This window comes from Leopardus geoffroyi, chromosome E2, assembly GCF_018350155.1.
Source record: "Leopardus geoffroyi isolate Oge1 chromosome E2, O.geoffroyi_Oge1_pat1.0, whole genome shotgun sequence".
NCBI lineage: Eukaryota > Metazoa > Chordata > Mammalia > Carnivora > Felidae > Leopardus > Leopardus geoffroyi.
This window is the reverse complement of record NC_059335.1, coordinates 12,450,868-12,478,675: the sequence shown is the minus strand read 5'-3', so window position 1 is coordinate 12,478,675 and position 27,808 is coordinate 12,450,868. Positions and strand designations below refer to the sequence as shown.

At 37.6% G+C, this 27,808-nt stretch overlaps 1 protein-coding gene across 3 annotated transcripts; it reads right to left on the bottom strand.

Annotated features, from left to right (window-relative positions):
• Positions 1–567: 567 nt before the first annotated feature.
• ZNF404 (zinc finger protein 404) lies at positions 568–24,179 on the bottom strand. Of its 3 annotated transcripts, XM_045442078.1 has the most exons (5): positions 23,886–24,179; positions 22,927–23,007; positions 12,578–12,653; positions 9,668–9,794; positions 568–3,319 (listed from the first exon to the last, which is right to left on the bottom strand). In XM_045442078.1, exons 3-5 carry the CDS (start codon positions 12,584–12,586, stop codon positions 1,797–1,799), a joined length of 1,659 nt encoding a protein of 552 aa, XP_045298034.1. In that variant the 5' UTR covers positions 12,587–12,653; positions 22,927–23,007; positions 23,886–24,179; the 3' UTR covers positions 568–1,796. The 3 variants fall into 3 exon arrangements, with proteins under 3 accessions (XP_045298034.1, XP_045298035.1, XP_045298033.1); XM_045442079.1 differs by lacking the exon at positions 22,927–23,007; XM_045442077.1 differs by lacking the exons at positions 12,578–12,653; positions 23,886–24,179 and having other exon boundaries at positions 22,927–23,873.
• Between the last annotated feature and the right edge of the window lie 3,629 nt (positions 24,180–27,808).

The window sequence follows — 27,808 nt, the reverse complement described above, 5'->3', positions numbered from 1 at the left end:
CAGGATTAACATAAAACCATACCTAGACCAGCATAGTCAAACAGATGAAAAACAGATAATGAGAAAATCTTGAAAACATGCAAAGAGAAATGACACAGAAGGAAAATAATTCAAATGACTTCTCATCATAATCTATGGAGGCCAGAAGTCAGCGTTACAATATCTTTTTCAAAATACACAATAAAACCCATAAATCTATTTTAAGAAAAATACTCCCTTCAAGAACAAAGGCATTCAGTAAAAGAAACTGAAAATTCATCACCAGCAGATGTGCACTCCAAGAAATGCTAAAGTTCTTTAAGGTGAAGGAAAATGATACCACATGGAAATTCAGACCATTGGGAATTGGTAACTGGGAATAATGAAGAGCATAGGGAAAGGTAAATATACGGATAAATATAAAATATGAGGAGTTTTGGGGGGTCTTAATTTCTTTAAAATAATAACCAATTTAAATTTCAAGTGGAATGCCAATGTGACTTTCCGTGGATTACTAATTGCAAAGAAAAAATGTACCAGCACAACAGAGAGAAATGGTGATCAATACATGAACCAAGAGACCAAACATAGTTTCACTGGTATGCCAACTGATATTTTATAATATTAAGTACACTATTACCTATGAAGTCTTGTAAAAAATGTGTAATCTGAAACCTAATCAAGCCTCTAGACATAACCTTCAGTTCAAAATAAATACAAAGGAAAGAGGAAAAGTTAAGCCCACCTTGAGAAAAAGGACAAATATGGAATTACAATATTATGTAGGTTACTTCTTCTGAGTCTTCAAAAAAGGTAAGGAGGTGGAGAGTAAATTCTTGACCAATTCTTATCAGACTCAATAAGCCACAGTCATATAACATATATGAGCTTAGTTTGGTTTTTGACTTTTAAAAATCCAGCACTTTTAGAAGATGTTCTTTAAACAATCAGAGAAATTTGTAAATGGGCTGAATGTTGTAAAACAATATAGGGTTATTGTTAATGTCTTTTTAGGTAACAGTGGGTTAATGGTCATCTAGAAGATTATCCTTAATTCTAAGAATTGTATGTTGACTTTTTAGAGGTGAAGTGATATCTAAAACATTCACTGAAAAACACAGCAAAATGATATATGTAAAATACATTCAATATGCAATAAGAATGATATATGGTATTTGTGCATCTGTATATATACATGTTCATACATAGAGAAATATTAGATATTGAATTTAGGTGAAGGGCAAAAAAAACATCATTGTAACACTGCTGTACCTTTTATGTAAGTTTGGAAACTTTCAAAAACTTGAGGAAAACTTTTCCAAGTCAACGTATGTCTTTGGCTACCAAATTATTAGTTTTTAATTTATTTCAATTGTAGGGAATGTGGATTGTATGTTATCTGTATTACAGAATTTATTGTAAGAAAAGTTTCTGCAAACTACTTTCTAATTTTTCAACAGCTAAATTCTCAATATTCAATAAAGGCACAGGGTTTTTTCTTATTAACCTTCAAGGGGTTGCGCTTTGAATAAAAAAGGGTCTTGTTTAATATATTCTATGGGATTTTGTCCAGAATGAATTATCTGAAAAAAATATGCTTATAGAGTCCTCCTTCCACATGAATTTATATACAGTAATACTAGTGATTATCATTTAAAAACCACAATACTTAGTAAACAAACACTATGTGCCAGATGCCTTTCTAAGCATTTATATTTTTATGTTAAATAACTTAATCTTTACCATAACATCATTAGGTGGTGGAATAGTGACAATGGTAAAGGATGTGCCATGGCTAAAAGGCTTTCTGACTCTCACTACATCAAGAGTTTCTCACCACTATGAAATCTTTGATGTTGGGTAAGTTGATAGCAATGAGTAAAGGCCTTTCCACAGTCCTTACATTTGTGTGGTTTCACACCAGTATGAATTCTCTGATGCTGAGTCAGACGATCACTACGATTAAAGGCCTTACCACATTCTTTACACTCATAGGGTTTTTCACCAGTATGAATTCTCTTATGTTGAGAAAGACCTGAGATAGAACGAAAGGCCTTTTTACATTCTTTACATACATATGGTTTCAAACCAGTATGAACTGTCTGATGATAAATCAGTTGAGAATTAAGTCTAAAGGTTTTTCCACATTCCTTACATTCATATGGTTTCTCCCCTGCATGAATTGACTGATGTGTTTTAAGGTCTCCAACACGACTGAAGGCTTTCCCACATTGTTTACATTCATGTGGTTTCAAATTAGTATGAATTATCTGATGTTGAATAAGGTATGAATGAAGCTTAAATGTCTTCCCACATTCTTTGCATTCATGTGGCTTCTCACCAGTATGAATTCTTTGATGTTGTGTAAGTTGAGAGCCTCTGCAGAAGGCCTTCCCGCATTCCTTACAATCATAGAGCTTCTCACTACTATGAATTCTCTTATGTTTAAGAAGGCTTGAGCCCCTACTAAAGGCCTTTCCACAGTCCTTACATTCATGAGGCTTCTCACCAGTATGACTTCTCTGATGTTCAATAAGTAGATAGCTGCGAACAAAGGCCTTTCCACATTGTTTACATTTATATGGTTTCTCACCAGAATGAATTTTCTTATGTTGATAAAGACTTGAGCGATGACCAAAAGCCTTCCCACATTCCTTGCATATATAGGGTTTCACACCATGATGCATTTTCTGATGTAGGCACATATGTCGGTACAATCTAAAAGTTTCCCCACATTCATTACATTCATAGGGTTTCAAACCAATATGAATTTTCTGATGTTCAGTAACGTGAGAATAACGTCTAAAAGACTTCCCACATTGCTTACATTCATAAGGTTTTACACCAGTATGAATTATCTGATGTTGAATAAGCTGTGAATAAAACCTAAAGGCCTTCTCACATCCATTACATCCATAGGGTTTCAAATCAGTGTGCATTTTTTTATGTCTAATAAAATGCTGGAGAACTATAAAGGCCTTTCCACATTCTTTACATTCATATGGTCTCACACCATTATGGTCTCTCAAATGTTCAGTAAAGTGTGATTTTTTTCGAAAGCCCCTCCTACATTCCTTACATTCATAGGATTTCTCTCTAGAGTGAATTCTCTGATGTAGAGGAAGAGATATATGTTTTATAAATGTCATTTGACTAAAACATCCCATGTTGGGTCCCTGTTCTCTCCCAAATTCAATTCTGCACTGTGGGTCATTTCTGAAAATAAACCTCATTAGGTTGAAGGTTTTACTTCTTTTCATTGTCTCCCGATGGTATGAATTTACTTCATAACTGCTTTTTTCTGAAGATAACTTGTTGGTCTCAGTTGTAAAATCAAAGTCTGAAAGAAAATGAGAAAATAAATGCTATTTTCCTGTACTGGGGGTGAGGAGGGGCCTTCTAGAGTAAAAATAGGGATAAATTGAGAAGTATACTCACTGGAAGTAAAAGGGTTATAAAATCCTAAAATCGTGTCATTAAATTTTTAAGAGGCAAGAAGGCCTCAGGAAATTATAAAAGTTCATATGAGACTTTTAAGGTTTGTGAGTAGGCAAAGAGAAAAAGTCAGGAGTTCTCATATTTAGTGTGGGTCAAAATTACAGAGAGAGCTTTTTATATATAGTGCCTTTTAGAGATCCACTGAGATTGAATCAGATTCTGCAGGAGTAGGTTCTGGTTATCTACATTTCTAACATTATCTATCAGAGGCTCTCTGTAATTTTTTCGGTGGGTTGTCTTTATCTTAGCATGAAACCTAAATACACAATCATGAATAAAAAGGATGTCTTATTTACACAAATTCATTTCAAGCCCTTGGCATCTTTGTTCCCTATATACTATCCCAATGCATCTCTTCAGCTACTAAGATGTCCCATGACCTTTCCCATTCCCTGGGGCTCCACCTTTCAGAAATCCTCTCACCTCACTCCTTTAAATTACTATCTTCAGGTGTTGCAGGTTAGAAATCACTTCTTCAGAAAGGCTGCCTCCGCTAACTCTAAGTAAATTCATATCCTTTATCCTGTACTCCAACACCTAACTTTTTGTCTTCAAAATACTTTTCTCTATTACATACTTATTTTCTCATTTGTTTTACTACTTAGTTTCTTACTCTAAAACTCAAAAATTCTTGCAACTATTACTGCAAAACAAGTCCTTACTTGTAGAATAAAGTACTGAATTTTAAAAAATAACTTGGATGAAAATAAAGGTAAATAAGGATGAAAATCAAGGTCACTGGGGAAGACAGCCAAGCAAAATAACCATTTAGTTTCTGAAAATGATGCAACAGTTATCAACTATCTCTCGCTGATCCTAATCTCTCATGCCTTATTATAGTAAAGTATGCTTTCCTCTATCATTTACCTTACAGGTGAGAAAAATGTACATCCAAACTAGCTTAGTCAAAAATATAAATGGAAAGAGGTGATACCTGATCGTTCTCCACCTGCTTATCCCCTTAAATTGACGTACATTGTTCCATCCTTCCTGTGCCAAGTCATGATTGTTTTTCTGCTTTATCTCAATCAAGATAATCAGATGGTGTATTCCCTTCATCAGTAGAACTTTAACATTGTTTATCCATCCTACTGATGCTAACTGTGTTTTGTTTCTCTAATGACTTTCCCAAATCCTCCCTTCCATTCCTTTATAGGCAAGGCAAATTGTCCTTGAATTTCACAGAAATGCATTTCAGGAATTGCAATAGTTAATATTATTTTTAAATGCTTATGAACATCTAAGAAATTAAACTTGAGGATGCTGGGGAAAAATAAAGTAACTAAATACCATGGGAACAGACCCTGGGAAACCAAATGCCTGGGACTCTGCAACAAAGAATACGTTGAATGTAGGCTAAAAATGGGCTGTCTGGATGGTGGAGCAGCCTGAAAGACTCTCATGTGCTAAATGGGTCGAGTATGAGGTGAAGACAAGTGGGATTCTTCTATGAATGAAGTACAATATGTTCACAAAGTTGAAGTAAAGCAAACAATATTCTCTGAATCAATGAAAAATGAGTAGCAATCTCAAAAAGCCAAAACCCTTTCTCTGGATAAATAAAAACCAACAACTACTGTTAGAGAATGATAACATACAAACTGAAACCACAGAACATCTTGAAAAGAATGATAGTAAAAATACAACACATCAGAATCTATGGCCTTCAACTGTATTGCTGCAAACACATGGACCAAAAGGCATACATCTAATGAAAAATTAAAGAAATAAAATGAATAAATTAAATATGAAATCCAAAATTAGGAAAAGACAAAAATTAGAAAAAGAATGATAAAATATATTGAAGGAAAGCAGAAAAGGAAAATCAATAAAAACAAATTTTAAATAAAACTGTACAATTAACACATACGAACAAACCACTAGCCTACCTATTCAAGGAACAAAAGATAGGAGGCCAATCCAAACGCAATGACAACAGGCAGTCAGTCATCAATAAAGAAATAGAGAATGTTTAAGAAATCCTTAAAGACAACTATGCAAATAAATTTGAGATGTACATGATGACGTTTTTTTCTGAAAATATTACTTATAAAAACTGACCCCAGTGAGATTTACTGACTTGGTCCTAACAAATAGAATATGAAAAGGAAACAAAAATAATAACTTTTCAGTGAAGAAAACTGACAGACACCACTTTATACAAGTTTTTAAGGTTAACAGCACACTGATAAATCATATCGATACCATCTACTCCCGTTATACAATGAGAAGGGTACTTCTCTGGTATTCTTCCCCCAAATCCATAATCTCAGTTTGATCATAAGAAAACAAACAGCCCAAAATTTAGAGGCACTCTACTAAATACCTGACCAAACTGTATCTTCAAAAGTATCAAGGTCAAGAAAGAGAAGGAAAAACTGAGAAACTGTCACGTTTGGAGGAAACTAAGGACACGTGATGACTAAAAGTAATGTGGTATCCTGGATTGGATCCTGAAACAGAAAAAAAGACATTAGTGCAAAAACTGGTGAAATCTACATAAAATATTTAGTTTATAGTAATTGTAAAATGTTAATTTGGTAGTTTTCACAAATGTACCATGGTTATGTAAGATGTTATCATCATTATGGGAATGGTAACTAGAACTCTTTGTACCACATTTATAACTCTTCTGTGAATCTAAAATTATTTCAAAATAAAAAGTAAGACAATAACAGAAATAGACCCCAGAAGAGATGGAAAATCTAAACAAACCAATTTCCGTAGAAGAAATAATTTTAAAAATGTGTATTTATGCCCACAAAAAGGTGATTACAATTAGCTTCCCTATTGGCCAGGTTTCAGTCTCTGTAAACTATTTCCCACTAATGTGAACTAGGGTGCCTTGGAGAAATAGCTAATTCCTGGTCCAGGGCAGGGAAGATATAAGGTGAGTCTAAAACCTCTTGTATTAAAGTGCAAAGAAGCTCTCAAAGACAGAGTGAATAATTTGTGATTTTGGTCATGTAACATTAAGAGGGATCAAATTTACCCTCCTACCTTAAATAACTAGAAAACCCAACAAAATAGATGAAACAATATCTTTCAAATATTGGAAAATAGCACCAGACAGAAATCTCCTGAGAGAAGGGAAACAAACGAAGTGTGCCCCATAAGTACCACATCTGACTGCCTAAAGAGAATTTCCAGAACAAAGCACAAGGAGGGGAAACTAAAACAGTGCAGCTATATCCCTGAGTTGAGAAGACAGAGTAGAGAATGAAGGGAAAGAAAGAGATGCAGAATTTGCAAGTTGGAGTACTAGAAAGGAGGAAGAGAGATCTCTAGAGATCTGTAGAGGAATCTCCTTGAAGCTGGATGAGTATGAGTTTGGACATCTGTGTGAGGAAACAAATAACAAAGAATGTACTACCAGATAGAAGTAGGCAGAACATCCCCTGGAAGTCAGAAAGGGCCTGGGAAATTCCTGTTTCCACCAACCAGAATGGAAAGACCCCATAACACAAGGCATCAAACAGAGTCCACAGAAGGATACGGCCTTAGTGGGGTGGGGGTGAGGGTGGGGCAAATTATCCCTAGACTAAAAGCTGTTCTGGACCCACCCTAACAAAACTTAAAAGCAAACCACAAAAGGATCAACAGATTCCAAATTACATAACTGTATCCCAGACCAAAGCCCAAAAATGTGTAAAAGAATATTAGAAATCCAGCATCCCAACACAGTAAACTTCACAATGTCTGGCATCTAATAAAAAATGATCAGGCATGTAAATAGCAGGAAAATGTGACCCTTACTAGGAGAAAAATGAATCAAAAGAAACAGACCAAGGAATGATGCAGATAATATAATTAGTAGGCAAGGATACTGGAAAAAGCTATTGTAAGTATATCCCATATTTTAAAAGGATGGCTACTCTTCTCATCTTTTAATGTTCTTTTTTTTTTGTTTGTTTCAAGTTTTTATTTAAATGCTAGCTAGTCAACATACAGTGAAATATTACAGGAACAGGAAGTGATGCATCAGTTACCTACAACACCCAGTGCTTATCACAGCCAGTGCCCTCCTTAATACCCATCACCCATTGAGCCCATCCCCCACCTCCCTCCTTCCCTCAACCCTGTTTGTTCTCTGTCGTTAAGAGTCTCTTTTATGGTTTGTCCCTCTCTCCATAGTTTATTCTTTGTTAGACTCAACATGCAAAAGCATTTATGGGGAATATTTTCCCAAAATTCTTACATGTTCAAACTGTTGCACCTATACTTTAATGACAGATGATTTAGGCCTGAATCTTCTAATTTTGGGGGAGACTTTTGATGACTGATTCAGTTCCTTTAGTGCTTATGAGACTTTTCAGGTTTTTTTCTTGAGTGGAAATTTTTGTAGATTAAAATTTTCTAATCATTTATTTCATTTGATTTTTCGTTTCTTTTTGGCAGGATGATTTTCAAAATACTGTATTTCACGGCTTCAAGGTTTGTAATGAGGTGGCTTTTTTCCTTACACAGATTTTTTTTTTCTTGATTCATGTTGAGAGAGAAGCAAATTGATTTGACTTGCTCTTTTGTGTTTGGCTTTCATTTCATTACTTTCTACTTTCTTTTACTATTTCCTTTCTTCTACTTTCTTTAAGTCTGTTATGCTCTTCTTTTCCTGGCATGTCAAGCGGACGATTCACTTATTAATTCTCAACAATTCTTCTGGAATCAAAAAAATCCATTCAGAGGGGCACTTGGGTGACTCAGTCGGTTGAACGTCTGACTCCCGATTTTGGTTCAGGTCATGATCTCACAGCTGTGAGATTGAACCCTGCATCAGGCTCTATGATTGGGATTCTCTCTCTCTGCTCCTCCCCTGCTCCCTCTCTCTCTCATATAAATAAACATTAAAAAGAATTTTTTTTTAAAGATCGTTTGGGAGAAGCAGCTTAAAATCGAAACAGATAAGCAATAAGAGCCATGAAGAAGTGATGATTTGGTCCTGAGGATCCACTACTCTTCCCCTGTAGAAACTCATTGATTCCGAGTGCAGCTAACAGTAAAGTGATAAAAAAGAGGTAGCTGACCATTACCCAAACTGAAAACTAGCACTGACCCAGCTCATTCCCTGATTGTATTATAGTGATCAGCCTGCCATCCTAATAATTAATAGAGGAAAATGTAAATACTCTGGTGGAAGATCCCATCATATGGAAACTGTTCAGTTCCTGTGAACACGATGTCCAGCATACAATCACAAGTCCAGGTGACTTAAAGAGGAATTACCAGATGACGAATAATGAGAGAAAAAAAGAAAGAGAATCATACCCAAGGATAGTACAAAAAATGAAGGCCTTCAAGAATTCCATGATAACTTTGATTAAAATGTTTAAGAAAACAGATGAGAAAACAGTAATGAAAAGAAAGTAAATAAAAGAATGAAGAATTTCAACAGATAATTAGATGCCATAAAAGACCACCAAATTGAATTTCTAGAACTGAAAAAGACCACATCTGATATGAAAAATCCATCTTTAAGAGCAGACTCATCATAGCAGAATATGGGATAAATGAGCTGAAATACACGTCAACAGAAAATAATAGAGAGAAAGGGAAATAAATACATGATAGAACTGTGCGATACACTCAAAATATCTAACATCACCATAACTGGCATCCCAGGAGAAATAATGGTCAAGCATTTTCCAAAAACTGAACAAAGACTTTCACTTCTCAGTAGAATCTATAAAAGCACTGCAAACCAACTTTTCTCCTGCTGTAAATGCAAAAATAATACTAAGCAGATAATACTCTTGATTCATTCTACACTGTAGAAATTACCATGGTTCTTTTGTAGCAAAGAGAAAACCAGGACCCCATGTTATCTGTTCTCCATGTAGGTGGACCAGCAATTAAAGTGGAATATTTGTAGATATTCTGGACATACACATAATATGAAATTTGTTTCCTTTGCATTGGTTATGCAGGAAAAAGTCCAATAATTCAAACCTTTATTGATTTAGAAAAAGAAGGAATTGTAGGATGGGGCGGAGGGAGGTAAATGAAAGATAGAAAAGATTCAGGTGCTGAAGAGAGATGCCCATTTCCACCTAATAAAGGTCAAACTAGGCCTTGGAGAATATGAATATGGAGACATTTATCTGGTTTCTCGCTATAGAACATAAAATACACAGTGGAGAAAGCAGCTATTCCAGACAGCAGATTCTACATCACTTCAGGCAGATGTCCTTACCCAGTGAGACCAAGTTAGTATAATTCTCCAACATCACGTCTCTGTACAAATCCCTCTGATCAGAATTTAGGCATTCCCACTCCTCCTGAGAAAAGTCTATGGCGACATCACTGAATGTCAATGGCACCTGAAATGACAAACCCACGTGTTATTTGTAACAGTAAAGAAAAAATGTTCAAGATGGAATGACTGAATTGCAGTAAGGGGGCAATACAGAAAAACAAGTAAGCTGAGTTACAAGATCATGACACGATCAGACGAAGATAAATAAATTAGCTTCTGAAGTAGAGTGCCAACAGTCTTGAAGAATCCTGTTGGAGTACAACAAATTTCTTTAAAAATAGAGGAAAACTTTAAATGTACGAAAATGAATTAAGTAACCAAGACTTTCCCAATTAAATGAAACAGTATATATATAAGCACATTACCTACTATGTACCTAAATCTGACACTATTAGTAAATGCACGTTCTGACATTTTTTCTCCTCAGTGTATATGTAAGGAGCATTGTTCACTTTCTTCCCCAAAATGAATTAAAAAATCTACCCCAGCAAAAATGGAGTAACAGGGATTGGATTTACCTTCCCATGTGAAATAACCAATGGACAAAATGTATGAGACAATAGTTTTCAAAACAGAAAATATTAGGTAGTGATCCTTGAGAGATAAGTAACAGATGAAGTGAACTCTATGATTGCCCTAGCTTCCTGCTAGGAGACAGTATTCTACATAATTATTAGAATGGCTAAAATTTAATAGACTGTGTTAGGTGTTGCCAGGGATGTGGAAAGAAATGGAACTCTCAAATACTGATGGTGGGAATGTAAAATGGTACAATCACTTTGAAAAACGGTTTGTTTCTTTTTAAAAAAAATTGTTTTAATGGTTACTTATTTTTGAGAGAGAGACAGCGCAAGTGGGGGAGGGACATAGAGAGAGGGAGACACAGAATCTGAAGCAGTCAGCACAGAGCCTGACGCGGGGCTCAAACTCATGGACTGCGAGATCATGACCTGAGTCGAAGTCAGACACTTAACTGACTGAGCCACCCAGGTGTCCCAGTTTATTTCTTAAAAAGTTAAACATCCACGTTACCCAGTCATTCCACTCCTGGTGTTCACCCAAGATAAATGAAAGCATATGTCCACACAAAGATTTTGGCATGAAGCATTTTGGCATAGCAGCTTTACTTGTAGTAGTCAAAAAGTGGAAAGAACTTGGGGGCACCTGTGTGGCTCAGTCGGTTAAGCCTCCAACTTCAGCTCAGGTCACGATCTCACGGTTTGTGGGTTCAGGCCCCGCATCGGGCTCTGGGCTGACAGCTCAGAGCCTGGAGACTGCTTTGGATTCTGTGTCTCCCACTCTCTCTGCTCCTCCCCTGCTCACGCTCTGTCTCTCTCTCTCTCAAAAGTAAAATAAAAAAAATTTTTTTTTTTAAAGTGGAAAGAACTCAAATATCCATCAACAGAAGAATGGATGGAAAATTTTGGTATATCCTGAGACGAGAATACTAATCAGTAATTAAATGGAATATACTACTGGAATGGAATATATACTGGAATAAGATATGCAACAATATGGATGAATCTCAACATAAATATGCTGAATGAAATAGGCTAATGAAAGAGCACATGATGTATGATTACATTTATATAAAATTCTAGAAAAATGCAAACTAACCTATAGTGACAGAAAGGAAGACAGCAGTTGCCTGGGCACAAAGGGCAAGGTTGGGAGCAGGTAAGGAGGGGGCGATTATAAAGGGACATGAGAAAAATTTTTATTATCTTGATAATGGTAAGAGTTTCACAGGTATATACATAGGTCAAAACTCATTAAATTCTACACTTTAAATATGAGCAATTTATTGTAAATTAAATTTCAATAAAGCTACTCTAAAGAGACAAAATACACTCAATTATATGTCAGTTATACTTCAAAAAGCTGATAAAGTTTCTATCTTCGGAAATAGTTTCTATAAAATTAAGTAATTTTATCAAGATGTAATATATGTCAGGTTGTGTATAATAAGCATCTCCTTTATTTTCACAAGTTAAAGTTTTCATTTAGTCCCTCTTAAAGACATCAGATACAATTTTTCTTAAAGTCTTAAGGTGTTATTAATGTTATTAAAATAATATTAAATGTAAAGTATTATGCTATTATGATATTTAGGGTGGACCCAAATCCTAAGCTTTTCCCCACTGTTCAGTATCATCTAGGACATGTAGTTCTAGATGATCTTCCTTTCTACAATCTTTACTGAATTCCTGTTCCTGAGTTAGAACATACTAATATAGGATGATCAGACCAACACTGATTGACTCAAGACCAGCTATTTATCTTCCAATACAAAATGGACCTTACTACCTTATTCAGTTCTCAGTGATTCCTTAGCCAGGGCCCTGATGTCTGTCTGTCTGTCTGTCTGTCTCTCAGCACCAATACCATTTCTACCCAAACTGAAAAGCTTTTCAAAGCTGAGGTTTCATCTCACACCTGACCCTGAGAACATTCATAACCCAATTCTCCCTTACCTCCCTGGAAAACTATGGAGAAAGTGTACCCTCCTGTGATCAAATAGGACCATCACTTCTATCTCATGAAACCACAAACCTGATAAGGGAAGCTCAAATACTTCCTTCCAGGTACTTTACTCTTTCACTCCTTTAAAAATGCTCTTGAGAGAAGACTGAACACATAGAAGATAAATGAATTATTTGATGAATAACTGAAAATCAGTTCTAGAAAAACAAGGAGCAAATGAGGAGGACATGATCCTTCTCTGTAAGGGGAGAAACCATGAAATAGGGTCAGAGATACAACTTGCCTAGATAGGGGGCTTGGGGATAAAGAATGAAAGTTTTATATGAGCTAAAAATCACAGTATTTCAGGATAGAGACACCTACCTGGGCCATGGTTTTCAAACCACCTGTCTTCCTCAGGTTTCCTCTATTAGGGAAGCTGAGTTCAGAGAAGCCAGAGCTGAGAGAGGAAAAAGAGGCCTTGAGACCTTGTGTATCTCGGAACTCCAAAAATTATTTAAGGTAGGAGAACCTTTCTTTTTTCTTCTTTATTTCTGCTTCCCACTCTCCACCCCCCCCCCCCAAACACATTAACACATATCAGGGGATATGAGAAGTCCAGAGAAACCCAAGCCCTTCCCCACACCTACAGATACAAGCCACACAAGAGTGGATACAGAACAGGGGCACTCTTGCACCAAAGCTCGATCCAGACACCCACAGTGCCTTATTTTCCATTCTTACCAAGCCAACTGAACCCTGCCTGGGTTGTTCAGTGATACTGAATAGATCCTCCCCCATCCAGGCCTATGTTCCAGGGTAAAGACCAAGTCATACAACACAAACTGCAACAACCTTTATCCTTCATGGACGTGGACATAAAATCTTTTGCACCAAAGACAGAAAACAGTAGAGACAAACCTGGAAACCTTGACCACTGTAAGATTGCCTGCCCATGTGAAGTCTTTCCCCTAAGCCAAAACTTTGACTTCTAAGATCCTCTGGGTTAACCAACCTGGATTTCCCTATCAGGATCTACTTTGCTGGCACGAGTCCTTGCCTGTGCCCGCAGCTCCCAACCCACCCAGTACCGACAAGAGAGGAGTGAATTCCTGCTTACTGAAACCACACAGCAACATACAGATTTTTGCAACCTTACGTGATAGGTAGTGTGTACACATTAACATTTAATTAAAGACTTTTCCCTATATCACGAACAATAAGTAGAAGTGATATGTTTTGAATTTAATTTCTATAATTATAGGGCCAACTTTTTCCTCCAACTATTGCCTTTGAAACCCAGATTTTTTGTTCCCTTGTGTGAAACCTAAGAATAGGTAATTAAAACTTCACCTATCAAAAGATTTACTAAACAGATGTTTTTTAAGCAATAAGGTACTAACATTTACAGGTATTCAATTGTTGGATTTCAAAGGTTGATGATGTACCACATACAGTAAGGTTGTGGGGAAAAGAACATTTTTTTTTTTTTTAATTAGAGAGCGAGAGCGAGAGAGAGAACACGCAAGCACAGGAGAGGAGCAGAGGAAGAGAGAGAGAATCCCAAGCAGGGATTCTCTGTTCAGTGAGGAGCCTGATATAGCACTCAATCCCATGACAGTGGGATCATAACCTGAGCCGAAATCAAGAGTCAGATGCTCAACAGCCACCCAGGTGCCCTAAGAGCATTCTTATGGTGTCCTGTGGACTTCTGAAAACCTAGTGCAGTTGAGACATGTAAGTAGAATTTTCCATAAGAATTTAGCCATGAAAGGCCATTTGTGAGTTTCCATCCAAAGGAAATAACTGTAAAATTTGCCTAGAGATGTATAAAGGAATATTATAGATACTAGTTAAAATTAAAAGAAAAAACTGGAGAGAAATCTAAAAGTACTAAATCTAAAGGTACTTAGATGGTCAATTAAATAAATTATAGTGAGTTCATGCAATGGAGAGTGAAGCAGACTTTGAAAATGACTGTACAGACCATTGGTTCTCAACAGGGGAACATTTAGCAATGTCTGAAGACATATTTGGTTGTCAAAATATGGAAAGGGCTGCTATTGTTTCTAGTGAGTAGAGAACCAGAGGTGCTGTGAAACATCCTGTAATGTACAGGAAAGCCCCCTCCTCCCCACAACAAAGAATTATCTAGCTGAAAATATCAACAGCATTAAGACTGAGAAACCCTTGGGGCACCTGGATGGCTCAGTCGGTTAAGTGTCCGACTTAGGCTCAGGTCATGATCTTGTGGTCCGTGAGTTCAAGCCCTGCGTCGGGCTCTGTGCTGACAGTTCAGAGCCTGGAGCCTGTTTTAGATTCTGTGTCTCCCTCTCTCTCTGCCCCTCTCCTGCTCATGCTCTGTCCCCCTCTGTCTCAAAAATAAATAAATGGTAAAAAAAAAAAATTTTAATGAGAAACCCTTAAGTAAACTCATTAAAGGAAGATAACCTAATCCAGAGTCTGTATATTATCCACAATGCCAGCATACAATAAAAATTATTAAACATGCAAAGAAACAGGAGAAGGCTACTGATAATCAACAGAAAAAAATCTCAGTATAAACAGATCCAGAGATTATCTACATAGTGAAGCTAATAGACAAGGACTTAAAAACATTACATTAAGATGCTCAAAAAAATAAAGAAAAATATGGGCAAAATGGGATGCAAAATGGGTTCAATTGGTAGATCACATGACTACTGATATCAGGGTTGTGAATTCAAGCTCCATGTTGAGTGTAGAGCTTACTTAAAAAAAGTGGGGGAGGGGGGTTCATCTGGCTGGCTCAGTCAGACTGCAAAATGAAGCATATCAATAGAGATTTAGAATCTTAAGAGATTCACATGAACATTTTATAAGAATAGAATACTGAAAATTAAGAATGTATTGAATTGTCAATGTAAAGTCAAATTAACAATAATCTTATGCAGAAAGAAAAAAGGAAAGAACAGAGCAGAACGTAAGAGAAATACAAGAGATAGTCAAGACAGGAGATTGAACACCTAAAAAAATAAGACAGGAAATTTCCTTGAAGAAGCAATGGACAAAAACATCACAAATCTCGTGAAATGCTTTGATGTATGAATCAAAAAACTCATCAAACCTAACCAGATAAAATGCACAAATCCATACCTAGGCACAGCATGGCCAAACAACTGAAAAACAAAGTTTAAAAACATATCTTAATAGTATGTTGTTAAAGGATATCAGTTATAAGAACACAACAAGAGAAAGAGTTCATTTCTCAACAGAAATTATAGTAGCCTAAGAATGGAATCAGATCTTTAAAGTGTTGAAAGAAAAATATGACAACTGTGAATTTTATACCCGAAGAAAATATTGTTCAGAAATGAAAGTGAGGGGCGCCTAGGTGGATCAGTCAATTAAGCATCTAACTCTTGATTCTGGCTCAGATCATGATCTCATGGTTCGCGGGATGGAGCCCTGCATGGGGCTCTGCGCTCACAGGGTGGAGCCTGCTTGGGATTTTTTTCTCTCCCTCTCTTCTGCCCCTTCCCCCCTTGCTTGCTCTCTCTCTCTCAAAATAAATAGATAAACAGTTAAAAAAGAAATGAAAGTGAAAGAAAGACCTTTTCTAACAAAAGCTTGGAGAATTTCTTATTAACAGACCCACAATACAAGAAATACTAAAGGACAGCAATCAGGCTAAAGGCAAGTAATCCCGGATGGAAGTGTGGATGTACAAAAAGTTAGGACAGTATATATATGAATAATATGACTAAACAAATGGGCTGTTTTAAAGCAACAAAAATAATAACACTTGTGGGGCTTGTAATGAAGAAGAAATGACAGTAACACCATAAATGGAGTTAAACTTAAAATGGTCTCACATTATTTGGTATGTAGTAAAAGTCCTAATCTAAAGGAGACTATATTAAAGATGCAGTCAAAAATAGCTCAGTTAAAGAATTATAGAATTATACAAAGAATTAAAGAATTATACAAAGATGTACAACCAGAAAAACCTAACAGAGAGATAAAATGGAATAATAAAAAATACTTGATTAATTGAAAATAAGACAGGAAATAAGAATGAATAGGACAAACAAAATATATCCCAAGATTACAGACTTAAATCAAACTCTATCAGTAATTATAGTGAAATATAAATGTACTAAACATTGCATTTAAAAGCTAAGATTGTCAGATTAGATTGAAAAGAACAACAGGATCAATTATGCTGCTTCTAAGAGATACATTTGAAACATAAAGACACAGACATATTAAAGATAAAAGAGTGGCAAAATGTATTAGACATTAATTAGAAGAATGCTGATGTTAGTATATTAATAACAGATACAATGGGCTTCAATGCAAGCAGCATTATAAGTGACATGTTGTACAATTCAACAAGAACAAAATGGGAGTCTTACATTTCTTATGTACCTAATAACACAGCTTTAAAATATATAAAGCCAGGGGTGCCTGGGTGGCTCAGTCGGTAAGTGTTCAACTCTTCGTTTCAGCTCAGGTCATGATCTCACAGTTTGTGAGTTCGAGCCCCACATTGGGCTCTGTGCTGACAGTGCAGAGCCTGCCTGTGGTTCTCTCTCTCCCTCTCTCTCTGCCCCTCCCTTGCTCGCTCACTCTCTCAAAATAAATAAATAAACTTAAAAGATTAAAATAAATAAATAAAATATGTATAGGAAAGCCAAAAGAATTAAAGGATAGTTTAAGATTTTAATACCCTTTCAAAAGTTTGAGATTTTAATACCCTCCATTGGTAACCAATGACAGGAAGAGAAAAAAAATAAACAAGGCCATAAAACTTTGAACAGGAGTAATCAAATTGACCTAATTGAACATTGTACTCCCAAACTATAGACTATATACACATTATTTTCAAATGCTCACAGTGTATTTATCAGAATATTCTGGGCCATAAAACAAGCATCTATAAATTTCAAATGATTAATATCAAAAAAGAATGCATATATTCTGAAGCCTCTGGAATTAACTTAGAACTTAAAAACAGGTATTTCTCAAATGTTTCCAAATATAAAAAGTTCACTTCTAAATAAATACAGGTCAAAAAACAAATCATAATGGAAACCAGACCTGAATGATCCTGAGAGTATGATATAACACAACTTGTCAGATGCAACCAAACCAATACTTACAAAGATATTTTTTACCTTAAAAAATTTTTTGGGGCGCCTGGGTGGCGCAGTCGGTTAAGCGTCCGACTTCAGCCAGGTCACGATCTCGCGGTCCGTGAGTTCGAGCCCCGCGTCGGGCTCTGGGCTGATGGCTCAGAGCCTGGAGCCTGTTTCCGATTCTGTGTCTCCCTCTCTCTCTGCCCCTCCCCCGTTCATGCTCTGTCTCTCTCTGTCCCAAAAATAAATAAACGTTGAAAAAAAAAAAAAAAATTTAAAAAAAAAAAATTTTTTTTTAATGTTTATTTATTTTTAAGAGAGAGAGAGAGACAGAGTGTGAATGGGGGAGGGGCAGGGAGAGGGAGACGTGGAATCCAAAGCAGGCTCCAGGCTCTGGGCTGTCAGCATAGAGCCTGATGCGAGGTTTCGAACCCACGAACCATGAGATCGTGACCTAAGTGAGCTGAGGTCAGACATTTAACTGACTGAGCCACCCAGACGCCCAACATTTTTTACCTATAGTTTTTTTTTTTTTTTTTAATAAATGCTGCAGATAAATGCCATTCATTGTTTAATCTCCATCATAGTTGTTAGATGTACTACAGATATGTTGACAAAGCAAGTAAATTAGTAGTGAAATTACGATGGAAACCCTGTGTCAAATTATGTCAATGCTAATAAATCTGGAATTTATTTTCTCCCAGTGGACAGCGTGAGCATTTGTAATAATTGTCCACTTAGGTTATTCTTTCTTTACACTTTTTGACCCCCTTCAGCTAAACATAAATGTATGTATTATCAAAGTTAAAAATCAATGATCTACCTTTGGAAGCTAGAAAAAGAAAAGCAAATTTAGAAACCAGTGACATAAAAAACCCACATATACAACAGAGAAAAATGAATAAAGCCAAAAACTATTTCATTGAAGAGATAATATTGATAAGCCTCTAGCTATACTGGTCTAGAATATAAATGCCAATATCAGGACTATGAAAGGAGGTATCACTACATATATTATAGACATTAAATTGATGACAGAATTTCATGAACAACTTTATGCCAATAAACTTGAAAATGTAGATGACATTTTAAAATTCCTTGAAATAAATTTAACTGAACTGATATAAGAAATGGAAATTCTGAATATTGTTGTATTTACTAAAGAAAGAAAATCTTTGGGGCACCTGGCTGGCTCAGTCAGTCAAGTGTCCGACTTTGGCTCAGGTCATGATCTCACTGGGTTCATGAGTTTGAGCCCCATGTTGGGCTCTGTACTGACAGCTCAGAGCCTGGAGCCTGCTTCGGATTCTGTGTCTCCCTCTCTCTCTGTCCCTCCCCAGAGAGAGAGTCTCTCTCTCTCTCTCTCTCTCTCTCTCTCTCTCTCTCAGAAATAAACAAACATTAAAAAAAAAAAAGAAAGAAAGAAAACCTTTATTAAGGAACTTCCCATAAAATGTCAGGCCCAGAGGCTTCAGTGGCAAATTCTCCCAAACACTGAAGGAATTAAAAATACTAGTAAAACTCAGTATCTTCTAGAAAACAGAAAAAAAGTGGACCATATCATGAGGCATAACTGTAGTATCAAAACCTGACAGGGATATTAATCACAAGAAATGAAAATTACAGCATATCTCTCTCATGAACATAGATGGAAGCATATTAAACCAAATATTAGGAAGCATAGTAAACCAAATAGTACCAGTGATAATAGATGATGAGGATTTAATGTAGAAATACAAAGGTCATTTAATTTTCAAAAAATCAATGTAACCTTCCAAACTTAAAAAATAAAGGAGGAAGCCATTCATACATTTTGTCAGATGGAGAATCTTTGATAATATTCAACCACAGTTCACGATAAAAATTCTCGGCAAACTAGGAAAAGAACGGAACTTCTTTAATTTGATAAAGGGAATCTACAGAATAAAACTACAGCTACCATTATATGAGAGGTGAAATATGGGTCGCTGGCCTTCTGAGTTCAGAAACAAGGTAAGGTTGTCCATTCTTACCAGTTCCATTAAATTTTATACTATAAGACCTATCCAGTACCGTAAAGAAAAAAAAAGTGAAATGAAAGGTAAGATTGGAAAAAAAAAAGTAAAGCCATCTTTATTTGCAGATAACATGATTTTGAACACTGAAAAAAAAAATTCAGTTCTACAAACTATTAGGATAAATGAATTCATTAGCAAGATTGTTGAATAAAGGTCAAAGTATAAAACAATTAATTGTATTAAAGCAAAGTTACTGGAAAATGAAATTTCAAAATCCCAACAGTTTATGAAAAAAACTAAAAAATACAACACTTTGGAAAAACCTAACAAAAGAGGCACAAGACTTTTAGACTGAAAACAACAAAACATTAAGAAATTAACAATTAAACAAATGGAAACATATTCTATGTTCAAGAATTGGAAGACTCAATTTTAACTTTTAATTCTCTCTAAATTGATCTAATGATTCAATGCAACTCCAACAATATCAGCAGGATATTTTTTTAAAGAAAATTAACAGCCAATTTGACAAGTTATATTAAAAAAAAAGACAGAAAATTAACAAACTTGTTCTACATTTATATGGAAATGCAAAGAACCCAGAATAGTCCAGGCAATTCTGAAGAACAAAGTTGTCAAAACCACATTACTAGATATCAAGGCATGACAGAAAGCTACTGTAATTAAAACAGTGATAGTGACACAGGGTTGACAAACAGACCAACAGAACAGATTCCAGACAGAGACTTGCACATATATAGTCACATTTTTCAAAAAAGTCTGATTGCAATATAAATCAGAAAGGATAGTCTTTTTCAACAAATGGTGCCTGAGCAATTGAGTATCTGTGTGCAAAAAAATGATTTTGACCCTGATTCTACTGGATAGAGATATAAATTCAAGATGGATCATACGCCTAAGTTTGAAAACTGAAACAATAACCCTTCTGAAAGAATAAGAAAATATCTTCAAGATTATGGATGTGCAAAATTTCCCCCGTTTTTAGTTTAATTTCTATTTTTACTTATTTTAGATTTAGCGAAAAGTTCCAATAGTACAGAGAGTTCTTTTTACCCCTCACCCCAATGTTAACGTCTTACATAGGACAGTAATCAAAACCAGGAGATTAACAGTGGGACAATACTAGAGATGGCACATCTTATTCAAATACCACCGGTTTCTCACACTAATGTCCTTTTCTTTTCCAGGATCCTATACGTGATCCCACATTGCATTTAGCTACTATTTGTCCTTAGTCTCTTCCAATCTCCATGGTCTCCTCACGGTAATAGTTTTCAACTGCTGCCATAACAAACCACCACAAGTTTAGCTTACAACAACACATATTTATCATCTCACAATTTCTGTGGACCCAGAGTTTGCACACAGTTTAGCAGGATGCTCTCCTTAGGCTGATCTCATAAATTGCAAACAAGGTGTTGGCTGGGCTGTGTTCTCATTCAGAAGTTCACCTGGGGAAGAACCCACTTCAGAGTTCATTCGGATTGTTGGCAGCATTCATTTCTTTGCAGCTATACGACTGAGGGCCCCAGCGTTTTGCTGGCTGTCACCTGGTGGACACCTGCAGGTCCTAGAGGCCACCTGCAGTTTCTGGCAATATGGGCTTCTCCCGCATGGCCGCTTACTACATCAAGCCCTCAAGGAGAGTCTAGCTCTAGTCTGCTATAACAGAGTCTTCCACGACACGATATAACCACAACAGTGACATACCATGACTTTGACCATAATGTAACTTTATCACAGGAGTGACATCCCCTCACATTTGCCATTTTCTCTTGGTTGAAAGCAAGTCAGACGCTCAGCTTGTACTCCCGGGGTGGGGATTATACAATGGCACAGACACCAGCAGGCAGGAATCGAGCGGTCACCATAGAGTCTGTCTACCGCACCTATCTTCATGACCTTGCCATCTTGGGGGAATACCAATCATTTTGTCAAATGTCCCCCCACTTGTTTTTTCTAATATTTTCATGATTGGAGTGAGGTCACGTATTTTTGGCAATACCACAATGATGTTGTGTCCTTCTCTTCGCACCATAAGAAAGGGCCCATGATGCCAATGCCTTATTACTGGTGAGGTTAACCTTGAACACTTGATTAGACTGCTTTCTGCTGAGTTTCCCCACTGTAAAGTTACTATCTTTCCCTTTGTAGTCAATAGGCAGCGTGGGAAATATTGTGACACTACAAATCCTTTCTCTCCTCAAATTTTCACCCACTAGTTTCAGCATCTATCAGTTGATTGTGTCTGAAACAACTATTTCTGTGGTGTTTGCCTAATTGCCATTTTCCATCTCCCTCTTCCCTTCTACACTCAACCCCTGGAATTCTACAATAAGGAAGAGCTGACCCTTCTTCCCCAGGAAAAGATGTTTTAAACAGAACAAAGATGCAATAACCGTAAAGAAAAAGACTGGTTAAAATTAAGAACTTCTCTTCATTATAAGATATCATTAATAAAGTGAGTAAGAAGCTCTAGGCTAATGAAAGCTATTCTTTCTTTTTCTGTCTCTGTACACACACACACACACACACACACACACACAGGCATGCATATGCTTACATACACACACAAAGGACTTGTATTCAATATGTATATAATTCCTACAAATCAACAGGAAAATGGCAAAAAACAGACCAAAAAATGGACAAAAGATTTGAATACTTAATAAGAGTATATCAAAATGGACAGTATCAAATGAAAAGATATTACATAGCCACTTATCAGAAAATGCTAATTAAAATCACAATGAGATACTACTGTGCATCTATCAGAATGGACTAAAATGAAACGATTAACAATATCAAGTGACGGCCAGTTTGAAAAGTAACTATACTTTGCAGTGGAGAGTAAATGAAGTCAATCACTTCCGCCCATAAGTACATACCCAGGAAAACCGAGAACAGATGTCCACATGAAGCCTTGTACAAGAGTGTTCATAGAAGGTTTATTCCTAACAGCCAAATGCGGAAAACAACCCATTGTCACAAGAATGAATAAACAAAGTGTGATATGGTGACACAAGGGAGTTGGCATAATGTGATCATATTCTGACAGGGCTGCTAGAGACAGAATGGTGTCTCTTCCTGTGAACTCCTAAAGCAGATCACCTGAATTTCTCCTCGTGGCCTCTCACATAGTCTATCTTATTCCTACTTTGATTTCATTTCCTTACTGGATGACAAGTAATTTGAGGATAGCAACTGTATCTTTTTGTCATTGTATTCCAACGAGTACAAGCATATGGATATATTGTAAATATCTGGTATTTGACTCAAATTTCAAAACTAGAAATTTATCCTTAGGGAATGACTGTAAAAGGACATAAAGATCTATGCATAATGATGTTCACTATAGACTAATTTAGTTGGTGATCAAAAATTAGAAACATAATAGCTAACGGTAGGCAACAGATTCAATTATGGGGAGAAGGGCTTGGGGGTCCTGAGAAGGATGATCCACCTGCATGACCTCACACACAATTCACAGATAATGTCACTGTTAGGCAGGACATTTCAGAAGAAGGAAAAGAAAGGGTCTCATAACTTTACAATTAAAGTGCATTTTACGAATAATGAGGCCATACAAACTCACCTGAACTTTAACTTTTAGATGTGTAACAAAAATTCTTTTTGCTCTCAGTATCTTTTTTTTTTTTTTAAGAGACTGGCAGCACTGGGAAAAGAGAAAGCAATCATGAGACATCAGGATTTTCTTGGATAGCACAGGAACTTCTAACACCAGTCCCACACACACAACCAGACTGGGAGTAGAAAGGCTACTAGAGCAGTGCTGACCTTCCCAGTATGAGAGAGGCCAGGATCACTGACGTCTCGGGTGGATTCTATCTCCAATTCACAGCATGTTCCTGGGGCCGGAGTTCTGGAAATGCTGTGGTTAGGAAACATGTAGGTGACCTCTAGGAGCTTCCAGGGGGGATCCTACTCCTACTCCTGGGGCCTCATCAGGTCTTCCCAAAAGCCTGCCTTGGGGCCACATCGAGCTTCCAAAAAAAAAAAAAAAAAAAAAAAAAAAAAAAATCTCATCTCAAGATCAAGTCTGTGTGACCTTGCTATAATTCTCCATTCTTCCATTCTAAGGCCCCGAATCTGGCTTCCCTCTTTTATCTGCGGCCGTCCCCAAGTGGCTGTGAGGACACAGGGCGGAGGATCCGCGGAGCCTAGAGCCGTGCGTTCCAATGACAACCCACACGGCCACACAACCGTCGGTCACCCATAAGCCATGAAGTTAAATAAGCACAAATCAAGTATCTGTCACTGACATGCAAACGCAGACGACGTCACGGAGACACGCTGTCACACACACACACACACACACACACACACACACACACACACACACGCATCTCGGGGGCACACAAATCTCTGCTGCTCGCGCAGACACAGGCCTGTGACTCCTGGCTCTACACGCCCTGTCATCTCCCGGATTGTTCTCTTCTGGAGAGCCCCTCATCCCCTCCGCGGGTTGCGTCCCGCTCTGGTCAGAGTGCGGAAGCCTCCGCTGATTTTTATCTTTGGATAGGTCTTACTCACCACGTAGGGACCACAGCTGTTTGGACACCGGAAAAGGACTCAGGGGTCTAGGGGGATGCGAGCCCGGTGGCTTCTGGGAAATGCAGTCCAGCGGGAGCAGCCCAGGCAGCAGGGAGCGGGCGGTGCCGGCGCCTGTGCTCAGAGTGCGCAGGCGCAGGTGTGCGCCTGCGCGCGGCGGAAGAGAAGCGGACCTGTGGAGGGCGGTGATCTCAGGTGGTCCCGCATGGGTGGAGAAGGCGAGTGGGATGTAAGTCCAGGCTGTAGGACGCGGAGCGAGGGCATGCGGACTCCGGGGCCTCGACCCTGCAGGCGGGAAGTGGAGGTAGCAGGCTCCTGGGTACCATAGTTCCCTAGGTGCGAGCTCTGTGAGGGGGCCTGGACTTTCGTCCTTCGCGCCCCAAGGGTGGCACCTGCGCCTGCAGTAGAGCCAGGACCACCGCGGGTGTTAAGTATGCGTTTGTTTTAAAGAAACAATGCCTCGGTGTGTGTAGGTGTGTTTGGGTTTTCATTCTCCGTGACACTGGGGAACCCACTGTGCGTCTGTACTGTGTGTGTGTGTGTGCGCGCGCGCGCTTGTGTTTCTCTGTGTGATTCAGACCTTGTTACTTTGGATGCGAAAGTGGTTTGTTTTTCAGATTTTAAGGCTGTATAAAACTTATTAAGCCCTGTTCTTCCTTACGCCTACATCTCCGTCCCAAAATTCCTCGTGCCCAGTAAGTTGTCTTTCTATTAACGTCGAGTCTGACTGACTTCTGTCCAAGAGGTGTCCTAGCAGGGCCAACTCATCCATGAGGCAAGGTGGCAAAATGCCTAGGGCCCACAATACTTTTGGAGGCCCACAAAAAAAAAAAATTCTTTTAAAATCAGAATTAAAAATGAACGTTTAGGTCAAAGCGGCCCTATTTCTTTCCATTTTTAAATACAATACTAAATACTTAAGTATGCACCTCCAATAGGGGATAGCTCCTATAGTGGCTGTAACTGTCCATTGTGAGTTGGGTTCTCTCAGACTCACTAGGTCATAACATTGTAGATGAAAGTGGTACATCTGGAATCAAGTATGATCAGGACCAGAGTGCACAAGCAAGCTACCTCAGTATGTAACTAACCCTGGTTCCATTTCATTCACCATGGTTGCATCAGCACCTCTCCCTCAGCTCATGTGTGTACATGGCTTCCTGGGGGATCATTTATGACCAGCAGATAGAGGAGGAGAAATCCTGAGTTTGATTTCATGTATGTGTTCATTCAATATGCAAGCCAGGAATAGATGGGCAGGATACCATCACCCCATTCAGGAGTGGCCCTGAAGAACAGTGACAAATGAAAATTCTCCCTGTGGAGTAAGAAATTTATCAGTCTATCCGGTGACCCACTTCGTGGGAAAGGATAAGTGACCTAAAGTTAGAACGTATATAAACTCATGTGCAGTGGTACATGGATTGTCAATTGGTAAGATATTTGAGAAGAACAGTATTAGAAGACCAAGGAAAAGGAGGTCTGAGGAAGAGGGATGTGGAGAGACATGGTAGTAGGCATGAAGTGTATGTAAACAACCTTGTATTTCATGTTAGTACCCACCAGAGAGCATGTGTGAGCGACACCAGATCAGGTAGACAAAATGTTGCGGTCAGTTAATATCATTTAGTCTTGTCATGTTTTACTAATTGTGGCACTATGGTGGCAGGGATAGAAGCTACCTCTGGGCCAAACAGCATGGGCTTTTATTTACCAAAAATGATGTGACTATTAATACCACCAAATATTCAACTTGCTAGCAACAGAGATAAATTAGGAATCCCAGATATAACACAGTCCCTCGAGGAGACCAATCAACCATTTGGTGGCAAAGCAGAACTGCTTCCACACTGGACAGGAATTAACACATATTCTGATTATAGGTTTACCTTTCCTGCCCACAAAGTCTTCAGCTAGCCCTAGCATATGAAGGCTTACAGAGCTTTTGACCGTTGTCATGGATCCCAATAACATTTGATCCAACCAGGAACCTACTTTTCTCTAAAGGAGATGCAGAGTGGACTCATGACCGTATGTTCCACGGTATTATATATTTTACCAACCAAAAACTGCCAACCGGATAAAGCATCAAAAGGCCCTTTGAAGACACAGCTAACATGCCAGGTTGGAGGCCATACTTTGCAAGGCTGGAATGCCATCCTCTAGGATACAGTAATCCTTTGAATAAAAATTAAGTGAAAAATATAAATTTATAAATCCCAGAAGTTCAGTGACCTCTAAGAAGGATGAATAACAAAGAAAACTACAGGGAGGCACAACATAATAAAACTGTCTTAAAGCAAATATAAAGAGAGATTTGTGAAAGAAGATGTATAAATGACAAAAATGATTGCCGACTTGTCATTAAAAAATTGAAAGACTGAAGACAATTGAACAACATACTTACAGGGCTGAAAGAAAAGAAATAAGAAAGAGTAACCCCAAATTATTCATCCAGTAAAAAATCCTTCAATAACGAGAGCCAAATGAAGATATTTTTAGATTAAAAAGAGAGTTTATCATCAGAAGACCTAACTACAAAGAATGCTAAAGGAATTTCTGCAGGCCGAAGGGAAAGAGATCAAATGAAAACATTTTTAGGAAGAAAAGAAGTGTGCACAAAACAGTAAATGTGTGGGTTATCTTTTTTTTCCCCAGTGCCTTTAAAACACATGACTGTTTAAACAAAACTATAACATTTTGTTGTGTAATTTAAAACATATGTAAATGTAACATATTTAATAAGTTCAATATAAAGTATAAAAATAAATGGAACATTACCGGTGCAGCTAAGATAGATTAAGTCCACTACAGCCTATATTCCCCATGGATTACAATCAAACTCTGAGAAAAATACAAAGAGCAACTACCTGAGGGCTTTGAAAAGCAAATAATAGCAGGAAGATTAAGGAGGGAAGTCAAAACTTCAAGATCGATTAGTGTGGCATGGTGAATCCATTTATTATTATTATTATTATTATTATTATTATTATTATTATTACTATTACTATTCCCCCCTTTTATCTCCTGGCTTTAAACTAATGGTTGGCCAAATTGGGAAACACCTGAGAACAGAGAGGTAAAAATTCTGAAAGAAGCTTATCTTCTGACCCAAGCACTAGAAAAGAGGGCCCCTGTGACTCTTGAGAGTATGGGGGGGGGGGGTGTAATCCCCTTTTTTTCTTTTTTTCCGCCCCTTTCCTGGTGCCTGCCCAAGGCCAACACCATTGGTGGAACTGCACTAACGTCAGTGCATATGAAGTCGTGAGTTAAAACCCATTTCTCTAGATACAGGAACTGAGAAAAGAGCTTTTCTTATGTAGAGTGTGGGAGTAATGGCCAATGTATGTTTCACTTTCACCACTGTAACCCCACCATTGTCATCTGGTAGTGTAGAAATATGTGACAGGGTATGAGGCTAAAACTCTGATAGAATCTAATCTTTTGGTTCAAATAAACTTGAAAGAGGGCCTTTAGGATCCAAAGTTCAAGAGGAGATTGAGAAGAGGCCATTGCTGAAGGAGACACTTTAGTTCTGTGGATGAACTGATAAAATTTGAGGGTCACCCATAAGGTGCACATTCACAGAATATACCCAAAGAAGTGCAGAAAAGACATTGCTCAGAACTCAACTAATTTCTAAGTGGCTTAGTGGATGACAGACCCGAACGGTATATTCAATGTTTTGGAACCACCACATACAGAAAGTGAGGCAGACTTTGTGATTTGAACCTAATCCAGTTGATTGCCTGCTAAAACAAACAAACAAAAAAATCAATATACTCCAGAGATTTTAATAGGAACCACAGTCTCTTAATGTTTCATTAAAAATGTCTGGGAGGGCACCTGGGTGGCTTAGTCGGTTGGGTGTCTGACTTTGGCTCAGGTCATGATCTTGTGGTTTG